General features: G+C 42.3%; 1 protein-coding gene and 1 pseudogene across 1 annotated transcript in view; one reads left to right on the plus strand and one right to left on the minus strand.

The window, feature by feature from the left end:
• On the minus strand, positions 1 to 4,921 carry LOC127226527 (polycomb group RING finger protein 6-like; annotated as a pseudogene).
• The window catches only part of Mob4 (MOB family member 4, phocein), a 24,160-nt gene continuing 15,504 nt past the window's right edge, over positions 4,871 to 13,526 (plus strand). Inside the window, exons 1-2 of the mRNA XM_051190219.1 lie at positions 4,871 to 5,017; positions 11,415 to 11,477. Of these exons, the coding sequence (XP_051046176.1) occupies positions 4,958 to 5,017; positions 11,415 to 11,477 (123 nt within the window). The 5' untranslated portion in view covers positions 4,871 to 4,957. The remainder of the gene's footprint in view (positions 5,018 to 11,414; positions 11,478 to 13,526) is intronic.

The raw sequence follows: 13,526 nt of genomic DNA on the forward strand, positions 1-13,526 counted from the left end.
TCAGATTTCCCACAGAGATGGTGTCCTTCCAAGGAGCTCAAGTAATAAAGACATATCAAGTTCAGGTGGAATATTGAACACCAACTCTAGGACGTTCTTATCTTTTCCTTTGCTTGAAGGGACTGACTGTGGACCAGCAGGTTGGGGTACTTCTAGACCTCTTTATAAAAACCATGCATTTGCTTTTTTTTTTTTTTTCTCTTTATCACTAATTTGTATAGTATGTCTTGTAATTGTCAGTCCAACCTTATTTTATAAAGAGGCTGTGTCTTGTGGACACCTATGCTGCATTTTGGGCATCTGTTGCTATAGTAAAAATGTCTTACAATGCAGCTTTTACAAAAGGTATGAGGACATTCTGTGATGGTAGTTGCATCTATTAAGTAACCTTTGCAAATAGAACACATGGGGTCAGTTCAGCAAGGTTAAGCAGGAGCTCCTCCTCGTTCTCAGAGTCTGGCCACTCCAACCACAGGGAGAAGGGGCTCATCTCTTCCTCTTCCATCTCCTCCTCTTCTTTCAACTCCTCCTTGTAGTCCTTGAAGCAGCCTCTCAAGCCGTCTAGGCTGCGCTCCGAGAGTTCCAGCTCTTGATTCCCAGGCAGCAGAAGGAGACTGTGTCACTGAGTATGGCGTGGAATGTATATGAAACCTCAAAGCCTGTCTCCACAGTGACACACTTCCTCCAACAAGGCCACACCTACTAATAGTGCCACAGTCCCCAGTTAGAGCCATTTCTTTTCTCCCTGCATTCTCTCCCTCTGTCCCCTCTCCCCACCCACTTGACCCTCCCCCACTCCCATCTTCACCTATCCCCAGTCTACCCATAAAATCTATTCTATTCCCCCCTCCCACAGAGATCCACATGTGTTCCCTAGACCCCTCCTCTTTAATCTCTCCATGTCTATGGGTCGTGGCTTGGTTATCATTTATTTAACTACTAATATCCACTTAAAAGTGAATATACACTATATCTTTCTGGGTTTGGGCTACCTCACTCAAGGTGAATTTTTTCTAGTTCCATCCATATATTTGCAAATTTCATGATGTCATTTTTTTAAAAGATAGCTGAATAATATTCCATTGTGTAAATGTACCACATTTTCTGTATCCGTTCTTCAGTTGAGGGGCATCTAGGTTGTTTCCAGGTTCTGGCTATTACAAATAATGCTGCTATGAACATAGTTGAACAAATGTCCTTGTGGTGTGAGTGTGCATCCTTTGAGTGTATGCCTAAGAGTGGAATTACTGGATCTTGAGGTATTCTAAACATTTCTAAATTTCCATTCATGTTTAAGTATTGCTGAACACAATCTGCGTTACAAATGAAGAAACATTTAAAGTCTTATTCATTAACAGGCATGAGAATCAGGATTTTTTTAAGTAAGATTTTATTTCATTTATGTTATTTTATTATTATTTATGTAATGTGTATGTTCTGAGAAAAGCTCAGCTGAGAAAATTCTTCCATAAGATGGGCAAACCTATAGGGCATTTTCTTACTTAGTGACTAATGTGGGAGGGCTGAGCCCATTGTGGTTGCTGGGCTGGTGGTCCTGTGTTTTATAAGAACTCAGGCTGAACAAGCCAGTAAGCAGCACTCTCCATGACCTCTGCATCAGTTCCTGCCTTCGGGTTCGTGCCTTGCTTGAGTTCCAGCCTTGGCTTCCCCCAGTAGGTTGTAATTCAGGATATGTATGCCAAATAAACCCTTTCCTGACTGTAGACCAGGCTGGTCTCAAACTCACAGAAATTTGGCTGTCTCTGCCTCCCTAATGCTGGAATTAAAGGCGTCACACCACTGCCTGGCTGTTTGTTTTGTTTCGACCTATCTTGTTTTTCGTCATTGTGTTTCATCACAGAGTAAGACAGTGTGTATGAGTGGCTGTCTGTGTGTATGGGCAGGTACAAAGGCCAGAAGAGGACATTGGATCCTCTGGAGCTGGGGTTACTCTGGAGTGACTTGCACTTGTCAGCCACCCTGTGGATTCTGGGAACTGAAGCTGAATCTTCTGTAAAAGCAGTAAGCATTTTTAACTTCTGAGGCAGCTCTCCAGCTTGATGAATGATTGAGATAACTTTTGCTTTATCTCCCCCTTCCTCTTCTCCTCTGTCTCTGTTTCCTCTCTCCATTGCTGAGGGCTGACCTCAAGGCTCTTTGCTCTCTCAGACAGCACTGGACCACTGAGCTGTCCTTCATCCCTGACTTCATTCTTTTTATAATTTTCCAGTTTGGAGATCATATCTGTAGACTGACAGGAAGGAAAATGTGAAGGTTATGAAGTAGAAACATTTCGGCCAACTCTAGAGAGCAAGGTTCTTTTTGTGAGAAAGGTCATGATTTACATCACCATGCAAATTATTGGACTTTTCAAAGGGAATGAACTGAATTTATTGACTTGAGACATCTCCTGTAGCTCAGAGTGGCCTTGCACTTCTGAATCTCCTGTCCCTTCCTCCCAAATACCACGTGCTCCAGAGTTTAACATCTATTATATACCTTTCTTTTTTCTCTTTCTGTCTTTAAGTGGGCTGAAATCATTTAATAGACTATTTAGATGCTGGGCTGTGGTGCCTCATGCCTTTAATCCCAGCACTCAGGAGGTAGAGATAGGTGTTAGAACTCTGTGAGTTTGAGACCAGCCTGATCTGCAGAGTGAGTTCCAGGACAGCCAGGGTTACAGGGTTACACAGAAAGACCCTGACTCAACACACACACACACACACACACACACACACACACACACAGAAAGAGAACATTAAGATGATCTTCAACTCTAAGTAATTGCTATTTATACTCAGGGAAAATACCACACAATCCTAAAATTTTAAACTTAATACTCAGAGTGGAATGGAATTGTCTAAAGACGGAAGACACACATAGCCCTCTGCTGTCTCACTGGCCCCTCCTCTTTCTCTAGTAGAGACATGATATTTAAGCTTTATTTGTCCGAAGTTCTCAGTGCAGTAGTATAAGCACTAATGAGTGATTTTAGTGTAAGCGCTAGTGAGTGATTCCTGGCCTTAAGTGCTTCCTGTTCTTGAGGACCTGGGTTTGGTTCTTAGCATCCAACCACCTGTAACTGTAGCTCCAGAGCCTCTGACTCCCTCTCTGGCTCCAAGGACACTTGTATGTACACACATGGCACACACAGACGCCCCCCCCCCCAGTTTGCTTTTATGTTGCTGTGACCAACACCAACTTCGAAGAGGAAAGGACTGATTTCATAAAGGCAGGGCAGGGACTCAGGGTGAGGAATTGAAGCAGAGCCCATGGAAGAACAGTGCTTACTGGCCTCTTCCCATGCTTTGCTCAGTTTGTAAAATGTCTCATACAATGCTGGACCACCTGCCCAGGGGTGGTCCTACCCACGGTGGGCTGGGCCCTCCTAAATCAGTCGTTAATAAAGACATACCCATAAGACAACTTGATGGAGGCAATTCCTTAATTGATTTCTTTTGGTTTTTAAAAAGACAGTGTAGCCCTGGTTGTCTTTGAACTCTCTTTGTAGACCAGGTTTACCTTGAACTCAAAGAGACCTGCCTGCATCTGCTGGGCCAGTTCCTGTGTTTCAACACTTGGTCTTCAGCTTGAGATGCTATTCAGGGGTTGTGTAACTTTAACTGTGGCCTAAGTGTGAGAGGTGGGTCATTTTGCGTGGGCCTTGATCGTGATACCAACTGTTGGCTCCAGTTCCAGACCTCTGCTTCTGAACTGTCAAGATGTGAGGATCTGTCTACCTCATGCCCTTGTTATCCGGGAAGCCTCTCCAGTGCCCACAACTTCCTCAGCATGATTAAATGTATCCCAGGTACTGTAAGCCAAAAACTTTAGAAAAAAAAAAGACTTTTGTAAAAGTGCTGTGGTCTCTTTTTTATCTTGGAGAGGAGTGAGAGAAGACAGAAGTTCTGCTCTATAGCTGTGCTTGGCTTCAAACTCTATGTAGCCAATGCTGGTTTTGAACTCTAAACAATTCTTTTCACTTTTTCTTGCTTATTTATTTTAGTTTTATTATTATTATTTTTTTTTTACCTGCATGTTTCCAAGGAGTTCAGAAAAAGGTGTCAGATCACCTGGAACTCTGAGTTGGATTATAGACGTGAACTTCTAAGCCTGACTGTTCCTGTTGGCAGGCCGATCTGAGTTTAAGAACAGCAAGGGCTACACCATAGTGAGACCCTGTCTCCAAAAAAAGGAAAAGAACAGCAAAATAACAAGAACAAAATCCTACAACGTTAAAAACAGAAGAAAAACTTGGAATTGTGTTAATATCTAAAAATGTGTAACACCTATCAAGGACTATTCATTTCTTCCTGCTCCCGACTTGTAAAATGGGAGCTAATTTGTACTCTTTCTAATGTACAGTAGACAATGTGCAGTTTTTAATCTCAGGATGGGCACCTTTTTTTTTTTTTAATTTAGAATCTGAGTCTTTTATCTACGGAAACCAACTTGTCATTGAAAGAGTCCTTGGCTTTTAAGTGAGAGGCCCACAGATAACAACTTTTATCAGTGCCTCCTATCTTCCCCACTTAATTCCTCAAGCCAATCTGACTGTCTGGTATGTTCTGTTCCTTAACTTCCGGGGTGGTTTTGCAGAATTATGTCTCACATAGCTTTACTGAAATGGCCACTATTGTGCAAACTGCCCTTCCAGTATAGACAGGCGAAGGACAAACACCCACGTGTGACGCGGGCTTCGATCACCCCCGACACGGACCTTGAAAGCAGCCCCGGACCCCAACTTCCGGTCCTTCGCCGGCTGTTCCCCCCTGTGCTCCTCCCACCGCCCGGGCCGCGGGCTCCGCACTCTTCCCGCCGTGCCCCGCGCGAGCGCCGGCTGTTCCGCTGGCTGCCGCCCCTCCCCGCGGCGGCCGCGCCCCGCCCCCCGCCCCCCCGCGCAAGCTGCCGGCCCCCACATCCGGGTACCGACGCCAGCCGCCCAGACTCTGGCACTATGGTCATGGCGGAGGGGACGGCAGTGCTGAGGCGGAACAGGCCGGGCACGAAGGCGCAGGTACCGTCTCCACGGCTTTCCTGTCAAGGAGCTCGCGGGACCGAGCCGAGACGCTCCTGCCGGCGGGAGTCCGCCCAGGGGAGGCCGGGCCAGGGCGAGCGAGCGGGCGGGGGCCGGGGGCCGGGGCCGCGGTGGCGGTGGCCTGCGCTTCCGGAGCCGCGGGCCCCGAGGCTGCCGAGCCGCCGCCGGCCGCCCTGGAGGCCTTCAAGGCGCAGGGCCCTGGCGGGCCTGCCGAGGCCCGAGGCTGAAGCCTGTCACCGGCGGTGGCCGCTGCGCTGCCTGCTGTGAGTGGCAGCTGACGGCGCCCGGGCGAGAGGTGGGCCCGCTGGGGACCGGGGGCCGCCCCGCGTCGGGACCACCGGCGTCGAGGGCTGTAAACACAGCCCACCTCCACTCCGCGCCGGCTTGGCCGGTGACGCGCCTGCCGGTCAGCTCCATCCAGTTTGTCTGGCCGGATGCAGGTGGCGATAATTTGCTTTACCCTCCTGTTGTTTGTCTTTGCCACCACTCCCTCGAGCTTCCCTGCAGCTGTTCACTGGTCCCGCAAGTTTTTATCACCAGGTTGCGACTTGTTACTTGTCATTCCTTGCGAATTTCCTTGCTAATACGTGTGGACATCAGTCGGAGTGAGCTGATATAATATACCGGAAAAACAAAACGAAAACCTCTAATACTCCTTTTAGTAGGGCACTATTGGGGAAATAAACTCGGGCTGCTTACGATTTGCGAACCTGGGATGCTTCCCGGTATGAAAATGAATTGACATTCAAACTTGATGGGATTTAATCAGCCGGAGGAAATGGACTGTCACGAGTAGATGTTCTAAAATCAGAAGTATGTTTAAAATATAATTTTAGCAGCCAGTATGCTTGTTGCTGCCTAGTCTTCTGCCTGTTACTGTGTACTGGAGAATTTTTTCCTGTTGAAAAACATACTTTCTAAGAGAAGTGAAAATCAGGTTACTTGTGCTACTGAGTTTTACAGATTGCTTTTTTTTTTGGGGTGGTGGTGGTGTTCAAGACAGGGTTTCCTTGTGTAACCCTGGCTGTCCTGGAAGTAGTACTGTAGACTAGGCTGGCCTCGAACTCCGAGACCTGCCTACCTCAGCCTCCCGCCACCATGCCCGGTTTAGAGAATTGCTATTTGTTATTGATTTGGTGACGGGTCTCAAAATCAGGCTACCCTCAAATTTATGGTATAGTTGAAGGTAACACTGGACTCAGGCCTTCCTGTTTCCACCATTCCAGGCAGGATTGGAATTACAGTACATACCACCTTGCAGGGTTTATGAAATGTTCAGGAATAGTCAACCCAGGTCTTTGAGCCTACTAGACAAGTTCTCTACCACCCGAGCTTCATCCCTAGCTTTAGAGAATTGTTTTGAAAGTCATGGAATCATGAGTTGTCAGTTCCTTCTACTGACAGGTTTGCCTTTATTATGTTGGAAATTTGTATAATATGTATACTTTTTTTACTATTTGACTTTCTAAGGTTCTCTTTTTTTCCAAATAGCTATTATTGTATGTACATAAGCAACATTTTTTTCTAATTCTTAATTGATCACTTCCTTTTTTAAAAAAAATAATGTTGGTGTTTGGGATTAATATAGGACTTTTACTGTCATAAATTAAGCATGCACTTTGTCTCTCAGCTGTATCCTTAAATGAAAATTTTAAAATTTGAAAAGTTATTTAGAATAAATACTGCCTCATGTCCTTTTGCTATGAAATGAAAAAAAAATTGTATTTCTCCACTTTATTGCAAGTTAAGGTTAAGTAGAGCTTAATAAAAAAAAGAGGATTAAGAGAAAAAACTGCTTTTAAGCAACCTTCCCTGTTTATCACACAATTTTTCTTCTGTTGGAAATAGATCTGTTCAAAAATGATGCATATTGTGTTGAACAGAGTTAAGTGGCTGAGAATGACCTTGAACTTTTCATCCTGCCTCCATTTCCTGAGTGCTGAAATCATAGGCATGTGCAGTAGAACATTTTAAAAGTTGGTTAGGCTAGAATGTAGACAATACATGGCTGGTTTTTTAACGTATATTGACTGAATTAAATGAGTACATTTATTAAGCTAGATTTTGCCTAAGTGTCTAACAAATGTCACAGTTATGTGAAAACATGTAATGAGTTAACTTTTTCTTTTTCTTTTTGAGACAAATTTGTCCTATATTTTGCTTTCTTGATTCTCCTGCTTCCCAACTATTGTATGTCTATGTATATCTATAAAAAATGCACCATGCATGCTTGCTCGTCCGTCCATATGTCCATCTGTCTGTCCGTCCGTCCGTCCATCCGTTAAGGTTCTCATGTAGTGCAGGCTGACCTGAAATTCATTGTATAGCCAAGGGTGACCTTGAATTCCTTGTCTTCCTTCCTCTATTTGGAACACTGTTGGCTTTGTTTTGAGGCAGGGCCTTATATAGTAGCCTGGTTGTCTTGGTAACCACTATGTAGTTCCAGTAAGTCTTGAACTCTTGATAATCCTACCTCAGCTTTCAAAATGAAGGGGTTACAGAGTATCATACATAATTCCTGGTTTGCTAATATTTTAATTTACCACTAATAATTTTAATCTTTAAAATTTGTGTGCGTGTATGTGCAGGTGTCTTCTCTGTAGGTGTTCATGGAGGCCAGAGAAAGCTATCTCTCCCATTGTATTACTGCTTTTGACAGGGTCAGTTTCATCAGAAGGCTGACTGGCTAGCCAGGGAGCTCCCAGAACTGCCTACCTCTGCCCCTGCTGGAATTACGTGCATTTGTGACTGGCTGGCTTGCTTGCTAGCCCATATCCTCTGTGCTCTCTTTCTGTTTTTCTCTGTTGCTGTCTTTGACAGGGTCACTGTGTAGACCAGGCTGCCTCTGACTCCTGAGTATTGGGTTAAAGATGTGAACCACCAAGCCTAATGTTTTGTGTTTTTGAGACAGGGTCTTTCTGTGTAGTCTTAGTTTACCCAGAACTTGCTATGTAGCTCAGACTGACCCTGAACTCACAGAGAGATCTTCCTGTCTCTGCCTCCCTCCAGTACCATCATGCCTGCCCCCCACCTTTAATGTGGGTGCTGGGGATTCCAACTCAAGTCTTCTATAATATTTAACTTTTAATTATTTGTGTGTGTGTGTGTGTGTGTGTGTGTGTGTGTGTGTGTGTGAGAGAGAGAGAGAGAGAGAGAGAGAGAGAGAGAGAGAGAGAGTTTTTGTATGCCACATGAATGCAGGTATCCATGGAAGCTAGAGAGGATGTTTGATCCCTTGGAATTGTTGTTATAGGCAGTTGCAAGTCACCTGATAGGGGTGCCAGGAACTGAAACCCAGTTCTCTGTAAGAGCATTGTGTGCCCTTAACTAATGAACCTCTCCAGCTCCTAGAATCCTTAACATTTTTTAGATGATTTTTATTCGATTTAAATTATGTTAACAACCAGGCTGTGGTGGCATACACTTTTAATCCCAGCAGTTAGGAGGCAGAGGCAGGAGGATCTCTTGAGTTTGAGGCAGCCTGGTTTACAGAGAGAGTTCCAGGACAGGTTCCAAAGCTACAAAGAAACCCTGTCTTTAAAAATTAACCAACTAACGTACGTTAACATTCTTAATTTGCTTCAAGTTATTTTAAGATTTAAGTGTGTATGGACATGCTAGAGGGCTAACTTTGGTTGTGGCCTTCCATCACTTTCCCCCTTATTTTTTGAAACATTAAACCTGGAGCTCACAGATTTTGCTAGAATGGCTGTCCAGCAATCTCCAGGGATCTTTATGGTTCTGCCTCCTCAGTACATACACAGTATAAGCAGGGTGCCCAGCTTTTATTACATGGGTGCTGGGGATCTGAACTCACCATCACAATTTCATGTGATTTATCACGTGAGCCATCTCCCAAGCTCTTAAATTTTTATTAGTAAAATATTAATTGTATATAATAATGGGTTTCATTATGACACTTTCATACATATTTAATGTATTTTCCTATTCACCCTCCATTACCTCCTGTTCCTCTCCCTTTCCTGCTGATCCACTCTAATTCCCAAGTAGTTCCTCTTGTACTTTCATATCTTTTAATTTTTCACTCTTATTCTTTTGTGGTGTGTAATCGACTAATTTCATTAGGGCTGTTTACTGGTTGTGGGCACCTTAATAGTTGTTATACTACTGAAGATAATAATGTCTTTTCACCCCTAACTATAGATACTTGGCACCTGGTCAAAGAAGAATCTTTTGAGCCTTCCCTTGGCAGACCCAGTGTGCTTTGAGTTTTAAGAGAGAAGTGGCCATGTCATGCCCAGGATAGTGTCTCATGATAGTCCACTCCATCCTCCAGTTCTTAAGTCCTAGAACTCAGAGACCTCCTGCCTCTGCCTTCCAAGTGCTAGGATTAAAGGTGTGTGCCACCACCACTTGGCCAGATCTTAGATTCTTTTTGCTCCTTCTTCCATAGATGTTTTCTCAGCATTGGTGGGTGATATGAATAGATGTCCATTTATGGCTCAAACTTACAGAGATCCATCTGTCTCTGCCTGCCAAGTGCTGGGATTAAAGGTGTGTGCCACTACCAAGCAGTCTTTCCTTAATTTTTAAAAAATTAATTATTTTATGTATGAGTGTTTTGCCTGTGCACCACATGCCTGTAATTGCACAAGGAGGCCAGAAGAGGACATCAGATTCCCCTGGAATTGGAATTACAGTCAGTGAGCCACTATGTGGTTGCTGGGGATCTGACCTGGGTCCTCTGAAAGAGCAGCCAATACTCTTAACCACTAAGACATTTCTCCATCCTTCTTTCTTCCTTTTTTGGGGCGGGTAAGAAGGGAGGGAATTGAAACAGGGTTTCACACTGTAGCCCTGACTGGACTGGAATTCACTTTGTAGCCCTGGCTGGCTTTGAACTTAAACAGTGATTCTCCTGTCCTGGGATTATAGATATGAGCTACCCAGCCACTTTTCATTTTCTTAAACTTTAATCACATGGTGTTATACTCTGCAGTCTTAGAGTTCTTTTCCTCAACCTCAGCTCACTTTTTTGGTTAGTAAAGGTCATTGCTTAATAACACCCTCACCCCCATTTTAGCCTAGAGATATTTGTTGAGGATCAGCTCTATGCCAGGAATTGTGCTGCTTATTGCATAGGAACCTTGTCTGGGCATAGGCCTGTAATTCCAGCTACGTGGGAGTCTGAGGTAGGAGATTGCAAGTTCAAGGTCAGTCTGTAACATTTAATGAAAATGAAAAGTATAAAAAAGGCTGGAAATACAGCTCAGTGGCTGTATTTTCCTAGCATATGTTCATTCTCTAGTACTGAAAAAGGAAGCTATGTGAGATATGTAAGTAAACATTTGGGTGACTCCCTCTGTGTTGGTGATAAATCCAGGGCTTTGTACATGCCTACTGTTCCATTTCATTCATCTCTGAATAAAAACATTAAAAAACATTTTTTTTTTTTTTGAGGAGGGGTAGACAGAGAGAGGAGGATCCATCTGGCTTTCTTTTATTTTTAACATTTATTTAACATTATCTATTTATTTGTTTTATGTGTATGAGTGCTTTGTTATCATCCACACCAGAAGAGGGCACCAGATCTTGTTACAGATGGTTGTGAGCCACCACATGATTGCTGGGAATTGAACTTAGGACCTTTGGAAGATCAGCCAGTGCTCTTAACCACCGAGCCATCTCTCCAGCCCCCAACATTTAAAAATTTTAATTAACTATTTTTTTGTGTGTGTTTGGGCAGCAGCTTGCACCACATACATGCAGTGCTCACAGAGGCCAGAGGTGGGCCCTGGTTCCCTGGGACTAGACAGTTGTGAGGTGCCATGTGGGTGCTGGGAATAGAACCTAGGACCTCTGGAAGATGAGCCATTTCTTCTAACTATTGAGCCTCTCTCCAGCCCCTGTGTAAATTCTTTTGGAATGGAGTCATATTTCTATTTAGAAATTTAAACCTTTACTTGTAATTGGAATAATAACTTATAACTCCATGGTAAAATAATTCCATGGAGTTATAAATTGCTTACTAATAATGCTACCTATTCAAAAATTTGACTTAGTTTTTTATGTTTGGGGATATCTTCCCAGTTCAACTTTTAGGATTATAACCTCACAATTGTAAACAAAAAGTGATGAACTTTCCTTTCCAGTTAAGTAATCCATGAAAGAGGAATGAGAAATGTATTTAAGGGATTTATGGTAAAAAAATATATATATATATATATATAGTGTAGTTCAGGTATATAATTTTTGTGTCCATTTAAGGATATTAGCTAAGATTGTTTTATTTTGTTAGTAACAACATTGTAAAGTGTGAGCTTTGGAATTTTATTAAGAATTGATGTTTATAGTACCATTATAATATTCTCCTTGTAACTTTGTATATGTTTTAACCATGAGTTTACTTTTATAGGATTTCTATAATTGGCCTGATGAATCATTTGATGAAATGGACAGTACACTTGCTGTTCAGCAGGTAATAACAATTTCTTTTACAACCTTCATAACAAGCGTTTTATATCTTTGGTATAGTTGGATATTCCTAGTTTGTGTGTGTGTGTGTGTGGGTGGGGTGGGTATAAACCACTGGGTTAATGGAATATTGATTTATTTTAGTATGTTAAGAAATTCGAGTGTATAATAAAATTAATATTGAGTGACAAATTATAATAACTAAATAGAAATAAAATGCTCATTTGGTGGCTAAACTTTTAATAATGTGCTTTTGAGATTTATATCTTTTTCTAATGATTTTGGTTCATAACTCACACACTCCAGTACATGTGAAAACTGAGGTGCTTTCCTTTAGCTGACTACTATCACATAGCTCACTATAGCATTGATTCCCAAGGAGGGGTTTCCATGGCATGTTGTGTGTGATAGCATACAAGGAGATTCTTAGACATTGTGTTGAGAGTCACTTAGAATACGGTGTTAGGTTTAATCTTCCCCTAACCCCAGTGGAAAAAATGGTGGTTCTTTTATATTGAATAGAATCAGGAGTTTGGTGAAAAAATAATATTTGTGGCTAATTGTTAAAGGTCAAATTAATGGGTTAATTGTGTTGTGATTGCCTAGCACAAGATCAAGCCAGTCAGTACTCTAACATGGAATAGGAAGAGGTTCATGAGCATCCTACCCCTAACTTAACTGTTATTGATAATTGATGGCTTCTGGGGAAGAAAAGTTAGTTTTCTTTAAGGATATGGTTCCTGGTAGTTCAGCCATGATCCGGTGAATGGTCCGACACCAAGAAGTATATGGACGTACAAATTGGGATTGATGGGTTATTAAATTAAAAAGAGGCCATGACGTTGGGGGTATAGGGAGGTAGGGTATACCTGGGAAGACTTTAGGGCAAGAGTTAGGGTAAATAAAATCAAAACATATTGTATGAAATTCTCAATTAATAAAAACAGTGAATAAAAGAATGGCAGAAATTGGGTTATACAGGGGCAGGAGGTGTGGCTCAGTGGTAGAGTGCTTGGGTAGTATGCCTGAGGAGCTAGATTTGATTCTCCAGCACTACAATAAAAAGAAAGGAGGTGCTACTAAAAAATAGAAAAAGTTGTAAAGTCACAAAACCAACAACAACACCCAAAGAAATTGGTACAAAATAGTAGGTAAGATTAGGTATGGGTTAAATAACATTTTTATTGTACTATCATTTGGGGTTTGAGGAGGTTACTGTGCTGGAGATGAAACTCAGGAGCTCACACATGCTAAGTAAGCACTCTACCACTGAGTTATTCCCAGCTAACCTACTTATATTTGAAGTAAATTTCCTATAGCCAACAAAGAACTGGGTCATATCTTTTCATTTTTTTCCATCTATTTCTATATTATGTTTTGTTAAGATTAATACAATTATTTGCAGATATGTGTAGACTGAGGGACTGAAGTTAGTTTTTATTTCTTGTTTTCAGTTTTTTTTTTTTTAAACTTTGCAGTTTGTGTGTAAGTATTTTTGTGTGCCTGAGAATGTATGATTGCGCCAGGTGCATGGTGTAGGAGCCTGCAGAGGTCAAAGGAGGACATTGGATTCCCTGGAAATGGGGTTACAGCACTTGACAGACACCTTGTGGGTACTGGGAATTGAATCCATTTCCTTGCAAGAGCAGCAAGTGCTCTTAGTCACTGAGCCTACTCTCCAATGGGGCTGGAGTTGGGGACTAGGGGCCCTTTTTTGAGATAGGCTCTCATATTTGCCAGGGTGATCTCAAACTTGAAATATAGCCAAGGATGACTTGTCCTCCACTTGCCTAGTACTGGCCTTAGAGGTATGCAACAATATGTCTGGTTCATGTGGTTCTAGGTTTTAAACTTGGGCAGGACTTCATAAATGCATGTTGTGTTTATCTTTTTTGTTCAGTTAATCTTTTCTTCCCTTTGAAGGTTTTTTGAACAGTTAAGCATTATTTTTTAATTATAATTTTGACTGTATCTGATTTTTTTGGTGATTACAGAAAATACTAAAGTCATGGTCTACTTAAGTAGAAAAGTGTTTTATTACAGTTGAAAGACT

Source organism: Phodopus roborovskii, unplaced genomic scaffold, assembly GCF_943737965.1.
Source record: "Phodopus roborovskii unplaced genomic scaffold, PHOROB, whole genome shotgun sequence".
NCBI classification, from domain to species: Eukaryota; Metazoa; Chordata; class Mammalia; order Rodentia; family Cricetidae; genus Phodopus; species Phodopus roborovskii.